At 47.5% G+C, this 14,616-nt stretch overlaps 1 protein-coding gene across 3 annotated transcripts in view; it reads right to left on the reverse strand.

The window, feature by feature from the left end:
• Window positions 1–618: 618 nt before the first annotated feature.
• tax1bp1b (Tax1 (human T-cell leukemia virus type I) binding protein 1b) overlaps window positions 619–14,616 on the reverse strand; it is a 155,360-nt gene continuing 141,362 nt past the window's right edge. For all 3 annotated transcript variants that reach the window (XM_072509399.1, XM_072509397.1, XM_072509398.1), the window contains 2 exons: window positions 1,735–1,826; window positions 619–1,633 (listed from right to left, as the gene is read on the reverse strand). In XM_072509399.1, coding sequence (XP_072365500.1) covers window positions 1,432–1,633; window positions 1,735–1,826 — 294 coding nt within the window. In that variant the 3' untranslated portion in view covers window positions 619–1,431. The remainder of the gene's footprint in view (window positions 1,634–1,734; window positions 1,827–14,616) is intronic.

Here is a 14,616-nt window from a genome sequence, read left to right on the forward strand (position 1 = left end):
AGGAGATTACAATGAATGAGGGTAGGTGAGGGAGTTGTTGGTGAGGCCACAGAGGGATTTGAAAACAAGGATGAGAATATTGAAACCAAGATGTTGCTTAACCAGGAGCCAATGTAGATCAGCAAGCACAGGGGGAGAGTTAGGACTTGATAAACAAGAGTTTTGGATAATCTCAAATTCACAGAGAACAGAACATGGGAGGTCAACCTGGAGTGCATCAAGTCGAAACCTAACAAAGACACAGTTGAAGGTTTCAGTAGATGAGCTCAGGTGGGCAGAGTTAGCCAATGTTATGGAGCTGGAAACGGGCAATCTTGATGGTGGCATGAACATTTGGTTAGATACCAAGGTTGTGAAGTGTACTTCACCCTCAGGCAATTGCCTGGGAGAGCGATGGAGAGCTATACCGGTCAAGAACCCCACCCCCTCAAAACACATCAGATTTTAATATTTCTGAAGCAGGAGCCTCTTGCTCACGGTCACAAAGGAGTCGACTATACGCTGCAGTTGTGACACGTGTTTTTTAAAATGTTTAAAATTTTAGTGGATAAAGCTTATTTTCATTTCCTGCTCAAATGAGTTCCAGTAATTCAAAGGATGACAATGCAACAAACACTATACTTTTGCCAACAGCTGAACCTGCCTTTATTATAAACAGAAGATTCACTGCAATTTAAAGCTGGATACACCATCACCAGTGACAAACAAAATTTAAATAAAATGTTCAGATCTAACATAATAGCAAAAGTATTCAGAAAATATATACCAATAAGCATTTACAGAGACGGGAAATTAAATACCAAGATCACAATGCAGAACAAGTTTAACATTCTAGTGGAAGTGTAATGTTTTACAGAATATATTTATTCAGGTACTGTTATCCAGAAGTACACCATTCATGTCTTTAAATTTTTATGGAGTTAGAATGAGTTCAAAATTTCAAACTCAGGATTTCAGATGTGCTTAAAGTTGATAAAACAAATTCAAACGTCCTACTAAATATCCAAAAATAGTCACAGGTTTTGAAGGATGAAAGACTACACCATTTAGGATCCATAACAGGTTATATGTAGGAAATGTGCTTTTGCTTAATGTTCCAGAAGTTAAACTACAATCAATCAATTTTAGGATTACTATCCAAGGCATAACGATGTATTGCAAGTAGTGTTCAAATAAGAAAAACATTGTTGTCTTCTACTGCAACTATTCACATCAGTAACTAGCACTGATTAGTCATGCTTTTACATAACAGTTATATGCTGCATTGCATACATAAGATTAAAGATTTTTTGGATATAGCAAAACTATTCTTTAGCCCAGTATTAAAGGTGCCTTTCAGTGATAGCAATATATAGTGTACTAACTAAATTGTTAAAATCCAATGTAACCAATCTTAGTTACAGATCAAGGAAATGAAATAGGCTTTGTAATTTAATCAAAGCTCTGAACACTTTCAGGAAAATGTGTCAGGACATGTTTTTCAAATACATGTTGGTCACAATCTGGTGGAAATTGTTCATTGCACATGGGACACACCTTCCAATGACTTTCAACGTGCTCTTCAAATTTGCTCTGATCATAGTTTGGTGGAAATATCACATCACATAGCGGGCACTTCTTGTGAAGATCAAGGCTACAAAATGAAAAGCAAAGAAAATCAATGAATAATTGTTTGTTTAAATAGAAGAGGTTTCAAGGAAAATACATTTCAGAGAATCTAAGAAATAAACTTGCCTTGAATTAAAGCAGAAGTGAGCACCTCGTTCTTGTAGCAGGAATCCTGGAGGATCAGAGATACCTGCTGGTGAACCACTTTCCACTTCATCCTGTCAAAAGTAATATGACGTTAAGTAAAGTGTAATTATCATTTAATTACAGGATAATTAAAGTGCTCACACAGCACAAGAACCACCACTATAAAAAAAGGTCAGTCCAGAAGCATTTCCCTTACATTGCAATGACCTGATCAAATGCAGCAGTATTGCCAAGTAAAATTTCACATGTATAACTGTTTAAAGTACTAGTATATAGGAACTTTCATTCAGAATGCCCTGTCTTGGTCTGGAATAGTATCAATAACAAAATATCGGCTTCAGAGCAGGTATGGATTATGGAGCTTGCAGACAAACTTCTGGGTGGGATTTTATGCTCCCCTGCCCCAAGGCATATTTTTCGGCGGCAGAGGTAACCCGCCATTGGCCAGTGGCGGGAACTTCTGGTCCTGCCGATGTCTTTGAAGTTTAGGGTGTCCTGCACCCTCTGCTTCCGGGGAATGCAATGCAGGGAATACGCCATCAGTGGGAAAAGCCAGAAAACCTTGGCCCCTCTTTCATGCAGTTACAATATTTATATAAATCCACAATCCAGAACTGAAATAATGTGGCACAGTAGGATCCTAATTGAACTTGATAATAATTAATGATTTCAACAGAATGGGAACAATAATTAATAAATCACATATCAGGATTTTTTGATTTTATTTCTGAAGGGGTTTGAAAAGAATGATGTCTAATGCACATTTTTAGCCAACATATTTTCTAACAAGTTAAAAAGAAAGCTAGATCTCCCGGATAGACTTCTTTGTCCTGGGAAGGGCGCTGATCCCGAAGGTGGCAGGAACGGAGTATTCGGCTATCGCCATTTCAGATCATGCCCCACATTGGGTAGATCTGGAAGTAGGAGAGGAAAAGGAACAGCGCCCACTCTGGAGATTAGATATGGGACTGTTGGCGGACGAGGGGGTATGTGTAAGGGTGAGGGGATGTATTGAAAGGTACCTAGAGATTAATGATGACGGAGAGGTCCAGGTGGGAGTGGTCTGGGAGGCGCTGATGGCGGTGGTTCGAGGGGAGCTGATCTCCATAAGGGCCCATAAGGGGAAACAGGAGGGTAAAGAAAGGGAGAGATTGTTGAGGGAGATTTTGAGGGTGGATAGGCAATATGCGGAGGCTCCAGATGAAGGGCTATACAGGGAAAGACGGAGATTGCACACGGGCTTTGACTTGTTGACCACGGGTAAGGCGGAGGCACAATGGAGGAAGGCACAGGGAGTGCAGTATGAATATGGAGAGAAGGCGAGCCGGCTGCTGGCCCAACAACTTAGGAAGAGGGCGGCGGCGAGAGAGATCGGAGGGGTTAGAGACGAGGAGGGAAAGATGGAACGGGGAGCGGAGAGGGTGAACGGGGTGTTTAAGGTATTTTACGAGAGGCTATATAAGGCTCAACCCCCGGAAGGGAAAGAGGGAATGATGCGTTTCCTAGACCAGCTGGAGTTCCCGAAGGTTGAGGAACAGGAGATGACAGGACTGGGAGCGCAGATTGAGGTGGAGGAGGTGGTAAAAGGAATTGGGAACATGCAGGCAGGGAAGGCCCCGGGACCGGATGGGTTCCCGGTGGAGTTCTATAGGAAATACGTGGACCTGCTGCCCCACTTCTGACGAGAACCTTTAATGAGGCTAGGGAAAGGGGGACACTACCCCCGACGATGTCGGAGGCGACGATATCGCTGATCCTGAAAAGAGACAAAGACCCGCTTCAGTGCGGGTCATACAGGCCTATTTCCCTCTTGAACGTAGATGCCAAGCTTTTGGCCAAGGTGATGGCGATGAGGATAGAGGGTTGTGTCCCTGGGGTGGTGCATGATGATCAAACGGGGTTTGTTAAAGGGAGGCAATTGAATGCTAATATACGGAGGCTGCTGGGGGTGATGATGATGCCCCCACTGGAGGGGGAGGCGGAGATAGTGGTGGCGATGGATGCAGAGAAAGCATTTGATAGAGTGGAGTGGGACTACCTGTGGGAAGTACTAAGGAGATTTGGATTTGGAGAGGGGTTCATTAGATGGGTTCAGCTCCTGTACAGGGCCCCGGTGGCAAGTGTGATTACAAATAGGCAACGATCTGACCACTTCCGACTATATAGGGGTACAAGACAGGGATGTCCCCTGTCCCCGTTGCTGTTTGCGTTGGCAGTTGAGTCACTGGCCATAGCGCTGAGGGGCTCTAGGAAGTGGAGGGGGGTACTTAGAGGAGGAGAAGAGAATCGGGTGTCATTATACGCGGATGATTTGGTTTTGTATGTCGCGGACCCAGTGGAGGGGATGCCTGAGATAATGCAGACACTCAAGGAGTTTGGAGAATTTTCGGAATATAAATTGAATATGGGGAAGAGTGAACTGTTTGTGATGCACCCCAGGGAACAGGGCAGGGGAATAGACGATTTACCGTTGAGGAGGGTAACAAGGGATTTCCGGTATTTAGGGATCCAGGTGGCCAAGAACTGGGGAACCAAGAACTGGGGAACCTTGCATAAGCTTAACTTGGCACGACTGGTAGAGCAGATGGAAGAGGACTTTAGGAGGTGGGACATGGCGCCCCTGTCATTGACGGGCAGGGTGCAGGCGGTTAAAATGGTGGTCCTTCCGAGGTTTCTTTATGTGTTCCAGTGCCTCCCTGTACTGATTACAAAGGCCTTTTTTAAGAAGGTGGACAAGAGTATTATGAGCTTTGTGTGGGCTGGAAAGACCCCAAGAGTAAAGAGGGGGTTCCTGCAGCGCAGTAGGGACAGAGGGGGACTGGCACTGCCGAGTCTAAGTAATTATTATTGGGCCGCCAACGTGTCAATGATATGTAAGTGGATGAGGGAAGGGGAAGGAGCGGCGTGGAAAAGACTGGAGATGGCGTCCTGTAGGGGAACTAGTCTAAAATCACTGGCGACGGCGCCGTTACCGTTCTCCCCGAAAAAATACACCACAAACCCAGTGGTGGTGGCAACTCTGAAAATTTGGGGGCAGTGGAGACGACATAAGGGAGTGACGGGTGCCTCAGTGTGGTCCCCGATAAGGAACAACCATAGGTTCGTCCCGGGAAGGATAGATGGGGGATTTAAATCTTGGCAGCGAGCAGGAATTGCAAAATTGAAGGACTTGTTCTTAGACGGGACGTTCGCGAGTCTGGGAACACTGACAGAAAAATATGGGTTGCCACCTGGGAATGCATTTTGCTATATGCAAGTGAGGGCATTTGTGAGGCAACATGTGAGGGAATTTCAGCAGCTCCCGGAGCAAGAGATCCAGGACAGAGTGATTTCGGGGGCAGGGGTGGGTGATGGTAGGGTGTCAGATATATATAGGGAAATGAGAGATGAGGGGGAGACGATGGTAGAGGAGCTGAAGGGAAAATGGGAGGAGGAGCTGGGGGAAGAGATTGAGGAGGGGCTGTGGGCAGATGCCCTAAGTAGGGTAAACTCTTCGTCCTCGTGTGCCAGGCTCAGCCTGATACAATTCAAGGTTCTACACAGGGCGCATATGACTGGAGCAAGGCTGAGTAGATTTTTTGGAGTGGAGGATAGGTGCGGGAGATGCGCGGGAATCCCGGCGAACCACACCCACATGTTTTGGTCCTTTCCGGTATTGCATGGGTTCTGGGTGGGTGTGGCAAAAGTGATTTCAAAGGTGGTGGGGGTCCGGGTCGAACCAGGCTGGGGGTTGACTATATTTGGGGTTGCAGATGAGCCGGGAGTGCAGGAGGCGAGAGAGGCCGATGTTTTGGCCTTTGCGTCCCTAGTAGCCCGGCGAAGGATTCTACTTATGTGGAAAGAAGCTAAGCCCCCGGGTGTGGAGGCCTGGATCAATGACATGGCAGGGTTCATAAAATTGGAGCGGATAAAGTACGCACTAAGAGGTTCGGCTCAAGGGTTCACCAGGCGGTGGCAACCGTTCCTCGACTACCTCGCAGAGCGATAAGGGAAAATAGGAAAGGTAGCAGCAGCAACCCGGGGGGGGGGGGGGGGGGGGGGAGAGGGCTCATTTGGGTCCTCAGGGGTTTTATGTGTGTGTTTATATATTAGTTATTTATATTAGATGTTACGAAGTTACTATTTTAGTTACTATTTCTGTTGTTTCTTATTTTGTTGTTGGCAGTTGCCATTAGTTAGCATATTATTTATTTTAAAAAACGATCAATGTATATATTATTACAAAGTTGTAAAATGGGAAATTTTTGTTTGATCGAAAAACTTTAATAAAATATATTTATAAAAAAAAAGAAAGCTAGATGAAAAGGTCAATAAAATGCTCATTTGAAATATTTCCCCATTGAATATCATGCCCTCATTGTATTGGCAAGTTGTTTGATCGTTGTCTGTTTCTGAAGGAGATAAAAGGACAGAAACTGGATACATGCATTTTAAAATTAAAACAGGAATGTTGCAAGAGCAGTCAGATTTTTCTTTATTCTGCCTTAGGGGACACTGAAGATGAAATCCATTCAAAAACATTGAGCATCCAGTTCAGGTCAGTAGAACTATTATTGTTGGTCCACACAGGTTCAGAGAAATGAGTGCTATCTGCCATAAAAGATACTCAAATCCTTGTGGGAACTACTGATGCCATTAAACCCGAATAAGTATTCGTTTAAGTTTGTTATATATTTAAGAAACAAAATGTGCAGACATCTACAGGTTCTGTGTTTCTTTTCCAAAATAAAACAAGAGTTTTTCAAGTAATTACCATTTTAAAAAAAAATGTAGGTTACCAATTATTACCAGGACTAATGCTTGGGAGGTAGGAGTTCAAATCCCATCACAACATGTGGGAAATTTAAATCTAATTAATTAATAAATCTGAAATAAAATGTTAGTTTCATTAGTACTGATCACAAAACTACGGATTGTCATAAAAACCAATTTGATTCAATAATGTCCTGCAGAGTAGGAAATCCATTGTCCTTACCCACTCAGTTCTGCATATGACCAGACACACGGCAATGTAATTGACTTGTAACTGCCCTCTGAAGATGGTCCAGCAAGACAAACAATTGCATCAAACTACTGGATGTGCTGGCCTTGGAAAGGGTCCAGAGGAGGTTCACAAGAATGATCCCTGGAATGAAGAGCTTGTTATATGAGGAACGGTTGAGGACTCTGGGTCTGTACTCGTTGGAGTTTAGAAGGATGAGGGGGGATCTTATTGAAACTTACAGGATACGGTGTGGCTTGGATAGAGTGGACGTGGAGAGGATGTTTCCACTTGTAGGAAAAACTAGAAGCAGAGGACACATTCTCAGACTAAAGGGACAATCTTTTAAAACAGAGGTGAGGAGGAATTTCTTCAGCCAGAGGGTGGTGAATCTGTGGAACTCTTTGCCGCAGAAGGCTGTGGAGGCCAAATCACTGAATGTATTTAAGACGGAGACTTCCGGTGGCGGCCATGGAGGGGTAGGTCGCACATTTGATAGCTCCCGCCTGTATTGGACTTTTGGACCTTTTCCCCTGTTTTTTTTCCAGATTTTATGGGATAAAGCAGTGAAAAGTGAGACAGTAAGGAGAAATCCCCCTCCAGTGTATGGAGAATTGGACCAGAAGCGGCCGTGTGAGACGACAAGTCCTATAAGGAAGACGCAAGCAGAGCTGGTAACACGGGACAGCATGGCGGAGGGCAAGGGCCGCGGGTAGACGGCACAGTGGCCGACGGAGCAGCTGGTGAAGTTTTTAGAGGATTGCTTTGCCAAACTGAAGGAGGACACGCTGGACCCGATTAAGGCTTCGATTGATCAAGTGGTTCAGAATCAGGAAACCCACGGGAGAGCGCTCCAGGAGGTCGAACAAAAGTTGTCCGAGCATGACGAGTATATAACCGTGCTGGAAAGCAAGGTGGGGGATGATGAACGACCGCCAGAAAAGGATGTAGGAGAAGTTGGAGGACCTGGAGAATAGGTCCAGGAGGCAGAATCTCAGAATTGTTGGCCTCCCTGAAGGCAGTGAGGGATCGAAGGCGAGGGCCTATGCGACGGAGATGTTGGAGAAGTTGATAGGGGCTGGGGCGTTCCCTTGGCCCCTGGAATTGGGCAGAGCGCACAGAGCCCTCGCGAGGAAGCTCAGAGCGAACGAACCGCCGAGGGCCATGCTGGCACGTTTTCACCGTTTCATGGACAAGGAACACGTTTTGCGGTGGGTCAAGAAAGAATGGAGCAGCACTTTGGAGAACTGTGAGTTGCGCATTTGTCAGGACCTGGCAGCGGATTTGGGCAAAAACGACCCTCTTTAAGAAGGGGGCGAAGTTCGGGATGCTGTACCCAGCCCGCCTGTGCGTCACACATGAGGAACAGGACTTCTACTTTGAAACGCCAGACGAAGTATGGACCTGTATTATTTAAATTTAGTTCTGCTTTTTGGGTGACTATTTTTTTGAAAGTGTTTGTTTCTTCACTTTTTTTTCTGTTGTTTGTTTACTGGGGAATGTGATGCTTTTAAAATGTTTATTCATGTGGGTGGGGGGGGGGGGGGGGGGGGGGGGGGGGGGGGGGAAGAGGAGAGTATAATAGGGAGACAGACTGCTTGATGCCAGGGGCGGTAGCTATCGAGTCAGCATGGATCAGCTGACTCTCGGAAGCGCAGTGGAGGGTGGACAGATGTTAAGCTGGAGCTTGACTTGGGGGATTGGGTTTTTAGTGTTGTCGCTGGGGGAGGGGGTGGGGGGAGAGCTGCTTTGCTGACAGGGGAGGAACTGGTACTAGGGGACAAATGGGAGGTCGGGAACGGCGACAGCCTGAGCGGGGATTTGAGCGAGCTCGAGGCTGGCCTAAAAAGGGTGATGGCTAGTCGGTGGCGGGGGGGTTTGGAAGCCCCCCATCCAGGCTGATCACACAGAATGCGAGGGGACGGAATAGGCCGGACAAGAGGGCTCACGTGTTCGCGCATTTGAGGGAACTGAAGGCGGACATGGCAATGCTACAAGAGACACACCTAAAGGTTACAGACCAGACGAGATTGAGGAAGGGGTGGATTAGCCAAGTGTTCCACTCAGGACTGGACTCAAAGACCAGGGGGGTAGCGATCTTGATCAGCAAACGAGTGGCATTCAAGGCAGGGAGAATCGTTGTCAGACATGGGGGGTAGGTACATAATTGTGTATGGGAAGCTGGAGGGGGTACGAGTGGTACTTGTGAACATATATGCTCCGAAATGGGACGATGTGGAATTTATGAGGTGGGTTTTAGGTAAGATCCCAGACTTAAGAGTCACATAACCTGATCATGGGAGGGGACTTCAACACAATCATTGATCAGGAATTGGACCGGTCAAAATCCAGGACAGGGAGGAGGCTGGCTGCAGCAAAGGAATTGAAGTGTTTTATGGAACAGATTGGGGGGGCGGGGGGGGGGGGAAAGAGACATGCCCCGCACTGAGTGAATCTATGGGTTTTTGTGGAGAGAGGGCAACGCCCGCTGTGGAGACTGGATGTGGGGTTGCTAGCGGACGAGGTCAGTGGGCGGGTTAACAAGTCCATCCAGAACTAGCTGGAAACAAATGGCACGGGGGAGGTCTCTGCAGCGTCGCTCTGGGAAGCTTTGAATGGCTGTAGTCAGAGGCGAATTAATCTCGATACGGGGCCCACAAAGAAAGGGTGGAACGGGTTGAGAGGGATAGATTAGTGGAGGAGATACTCCAGGTGGACAGGAGATATTCGGAGGCCCCGGACGCGGGTTCCAGATGGAGTTTGGGCTGTTGACCACAGGGAAAGCAGTGGCACAGTTGAGGAAGGCAAGGGGGGCGATTTATGAGTACGGGGAAAAGGCAAGTAGAATGTTGGCGCACCAGCTCAGGAAAAGAGGGGCAGCCAGGGAGATAGGTAAAGTAAAGAGTAGAGACGGTAATACTGTCCTGGACCCAGCAGGGGTGAACGAGGTGTTTAAGGACTTTTATAGTCAATTATATAAGTCGAGGTTCCCGAGGGTGGAGGAGGACCTGGAGGAGGGGCTGGGAGCCCCAATTGAGATTGAGGAAATAATCAAGGGGCTGGAGGGCATGCAGTTGGGCAAGGCCCCGGGGCCTGAAAGCTACCCGGTGGAATTTTATAAGATGTTTTCAGAGATATTGAGTCCACTGCTGGTGAGGACATTTAACGAAACAAGAGAGAAGGGAGTCCTCCCCAACTAACAATGTCGCAGGCCTCGATTTCATTGATCCTGAAACGGGAGAAGGATCTGGAGTAATGCGGGTCATACAGGCCGACTTCGCTACTGAATGTGGACACCAAACTGCTGGCTAAGATACTGGCCACAAGGATAGAGGACTGTGTCCTGGGGGTGATAGGGGAAGACCAGACGGGATTTGTTAAGGGCAGGCAACTCAAGGACAATGTTCGAAGGCTTCTACATGTTATTATGCTGCCCTCAGAAGGAGGAGGCGGAGGTGGTGGTAGCGATGGATGCAGAGAAGGCTTTTGATCGGGTGGAGTGGAATTACCCGTGGGACGCGCTGGGAAGGTTTGGGTTTGGTGAGGGCTTTATTGACTGGGTGCGGTTGCTCTATCAGGCACCAGTAGCGAGTGTGCGTACGAACCGGCTAAGGTCGGGGTATTTTGAACTACACCGAGGGACGAGGCAATGGTGCTCCCTCTCCCAGTTACTGTTTGTCTGCCCATAGAGCCATTGGCCATGGCGTTAAGAGCCTCTAGGAACTGGAAAGGGCTGGTTCGGTGGGGGGGGGGGGGGGGGGGGGACATGACGGGACGGGACGGGACACACACACACCGGGTCTCGCTCTACGCAGATGACCTGCTCTTGTACATTTCAGACACTTTGGAGGGGGTGGGGAAAGTAATGCGAATCCTTGGAGAATTTGGCAATTTTTCGGGGTATAAACTGAACATGAGGAAAAGCGAGAGGGTTGCGATCCAGGCAAGAGGGCAGGAGAAGAGACTGGGAGAGCTGCCGCTTAGAATGGTAGGGAAGGGCTTTCAATATCTGGGAATCCAGGTGGCCTGGAAATGGGAGGTACTACACAAGTTAAACCTATCCTGGTTGGTAGAACAAATGGAAGGGGACTTTAAGAGATGGGACATGCTCCCGCTGGCGGGGAGGGTACAGACCGTGAAAATGACGGTCCGCCCCAGATTTCGGTTCGTCTTTCAGTGCCTCCCCATCTTCATCCCCAAGGCCTGTTTCAAGCGGGTGCATAAGATTATTTTGGGCTTTGTGTGGGCGGGTAAAACCCCGCGAGTGAAGAAAGTGTTGCTGGAGCGCAGTCGGGGGGAGGGTGGCTTGGTGCTGCCGAACTTCTGCAATTACTACTGGGCGGCTAATGATTAGGAAGTGGGTAGTGGGGGAGGGGACGGCATGGGAACGGATGGAGGCGGCATCATGTAAAGACACCAGTCTGGGAGCATTGGTAACGGCACCTCTGCCGTTCTTGCCGGCCCGATAGTCCACAAGTCCGGTGGTAGTGGCGGCTCTGAGGATCTAGGGGCAATGGAGGAGATATAAGAGAGTGGAGGGAGCATCGATTTGGACCCAGATTTATAACAACCGCAGGTTGTACTGGGTCGGCTAGATGGCGGGTTCCGGAGTTGGCAGAGGGCAGGAATTAGAAGGATGGGCAATCTATTTACAGATGGGAGCGTTCCCAGCTTGAAAGCTTTGGAGGATAAATTTAAATTGCCAGCAGGGAATGGTTTTAGGTATTTGCAGGTGCACGACTTCCCGAGAAAACAGGTGCTGGCCTTTCCGCTGCTGCCGCCACGGGGGATACAGGATAGAGTAGTTTCCAGTACCTGGGCGGGAGAGGGGAAGGTATCGGATATATACCAGGAGCTTTTGGAGGTGAAGTAAACTCCGGTGGAGGAGCTTAAGGGCAAGTGGGAGGACGAGCTGGAGGAGAGATAGAGGCGGGTCTATGGGCGGATGCCCTAAGCTGGGTTAATACCTCCTCATCGTGCGCCAGGCTTAGCCTGATACAATTTAAGGTAGTCCACTGGGCACACATGACAGTGGCTAGGATGAGCAGGTTTTTCGGGGTAGATGATAGGTGTGCGATGTGCGCGGGAAGCCCAGCAAATCATGTCCACATGTTTTGGGCATGACCGAAACTTAGAGGGTTTTGCTAAGGCAATGTCCACGGTGCTAAAAACACGGGTGGTGCCGAGTCTGGAGGTAGCGATCTTTGGAATGTCGGAAGATCCAGTTCAGGGGACGAAAGAGGCCAACGTCTTGGCCTTTGCCTCCCTGGTAGCCCGGAGACGGATCTTATTAATGTAGAGGGACTCGAAGCCCCCAAGTGTAGACACCTGGGTTAGTGACATGGCTGGGTTTCTCAGTCTTGAGAAAATAAAAGTTTGCCTTAAGAGGGTCAATGTTAGGGTTCTCCGAGAGGTGACAGCCATTCATAGACTCTCAGGGAAAATTAAAATGTCAGCAGATGCAGTATTCCGGGGGGGGGGGGGAAGAGAGAGAGAGGGGATGATTGTTGTTGTATGGTTGAAGTGTGTGAGGATTGGGCTGGGGGTGGAAATGTTTATTTTACCATGTTGATGTCATTGTTTTTGTTACGGTTATAAAAATGTTCAAATACCTTATTAAAATATTTTTAAAAAGATGGAGTGTAGCCACGTAAAATGGCTGCGTTCCGATTAATCTGGCCAAAACCCAGTTTGAAATGGCTAACCCGAAAGACTGCTGGGAAAAGCAGCTAACAAGACACAAGCAGGCAGCTGCAGACAGTATTGCATATTCGGCTCTGGGGAAGTTAGCCCAGATCGATACTCAGGGCTATCAACAGCCCATCAACCCAGGTATTTGCAGTTACATTCAGGACTGTTTGCAGCCCATCTATCCAGACATCTGCAGTTAAATCGGCTATCCCCGGGAACAATTGCAACATATTAGCAATTGAATACCGGGCCAGACCTGTCAGCACCTGCAGTGGCCGAAACAAAGACAGGTGAGCGACCACCCCCCGATCGAGGAATCGCCTCACCATTGGACACATTGACCCCAGAGATTGGGAACAAATCCAATCACTTTGGACTCAGGGTCAAGGGCCGCCCCAGGAGGCAGGAAGCCCCTGGGCCCTATAAAAGTGAGGGGCCAAGTTCAGATCTCTCTCTCTCTCCTCTTCGCCTGCTCGAGACCTTCGCAAGAACAGCAACCGGCAACAGTAAGTTTGAATCCAGCGATCGCTATCCGGTAGAGACACCTAGCCACCGACCTGTAGCAGCCTTTTGAATCCCGCGGGCCAGATCTGATTGGACAAGCCATTCGTTTCCCTGACCTGGTGGGCTCTTCCTAAGTTAAGTATTGGCCAGTAGTGATAGGTTTATTATATAGAAAGTAGTATTAGGGTATTAATATTGCTTGCTGTATATAATAAATGACCATTGTTTTAATCCTTACTAAGCGGTGTGCTGTATTATTAATCATAACCTGAACTTGAACCACGTGGCGGTATCAGAAAGATACCTGCCGACTCATGAGCAAAGGTGACGTAATCAGAGCAAATAGACTAAGGTTAAAAAGAGCAACAGGAGATAGATATGTTTTTGATCAATCAGGGGTTATGGGGAGGAGGCAGGAGAATGGGGCTGAAAAAAGTATCAGCCATAATTAAATGGCGGAACATACTCGATGGGCCGAATGGCCTAATTCTGCTCCGATGTCTTCTGGTCTTACTACAGAAAAGTCAAATCATAGTAAAGAGAGACCAACGATGTTGACATAGGCAATTAAACAGCAAAGACACAGTTGACACTCCAGTCCTCCCCACCAACATCTAAGCACTTGTGTCAATATTGGGAGAGCTATCCCACAGACTAATTGAGCAACAGCTTGACATAGTTATACTCAAGTTCTTGAATTCATCCTGACGAATCTACCGGTCGCAGATGCACCTGGCCATGACAATCTTGGTACGAACGGCCACTGCACTGTTCTTGTGGAGATAAAATCCCATCTTCGCACTGAGGAAGCCACCCTCAAATCACCTAGTGTAGCAATATCATCATGTGAAACAGGAAACACTCAGAACCAGTCTACTAATTCAAAACTCGGTATCTATGAGGTTCTGCAAATCATCAGTAGCAGCAGAATTACATTCAACCCTAATGTGTAAACTCCTAGCTTGGCATATCCCTCACTCTGCCATCATCAAACCAGGGACCAACCATGGTTCAGTGAGGAACAAAGGAGACCATGCTGGGTTAGCCAAAAATGAAGTGCTGACCTGTTGAAGTTACAACAAGCTAAATAGCAAAAGCAATGTGCCAGAAATAAATACCTAAATCTATTTTTTAAATATAATCTTTATTGGCACATATAGACTTATATTAACACTGCAATGAAGTTACTGTGAAAATCCCCTAGTCGCCACATTCCGGCGCCTGTTCGGGTACACACAGGAAGAATTCAAATGTCCAAATTGCCTAATACCTACAACCAAAAGATAGGAGAAAACCCCCGCAGTCCTGCCACATTGAGTCATGGAGGTGAACAATTAAATTAAAAAGCAGAGGCTCCAAAAGCCTCTATCCTCAATCATGGAGGAGCCCACTACATCAGTAAGAAGACTGAAGCATTTGCAACCATGTTCAGCCTGAAATACCGAGTGGATGATCTAACTTGTCCTCCTCCTGAGATCCCCAGAATTGGATATGTCAGTATTCAGCCAACTGAATTAACTCCATGTGATATCAAGAAATGGCTGACAGCATTGGATGTAGCAAAGCCATGGGTCCTGATGACATCCAAGTTGTAGCAGCTTCAGAATTAGATGAACCCTTAGCCAAGCTGTTCCGGTGACAACACAGACACCCACCCAACAATGTGGAAAATGTCCAGGATATCC

Source organism: Scyliorhinus torazame, chromosome 6 (assembly GCF_047496885.1).
Source record: "Scyliorhinus torazame isolate Kashiwa2021f chromosome 6, sScyTor2.1, whole genome shotgun sequence".
NCBI classification, from domain to species: Eukaryota; Metazoa; Chordata; class Chondrichthyes; order Carcharhiniformes; family Scyliorhinidae; genus Scyliorhinus; species Scyliorhinus torazame.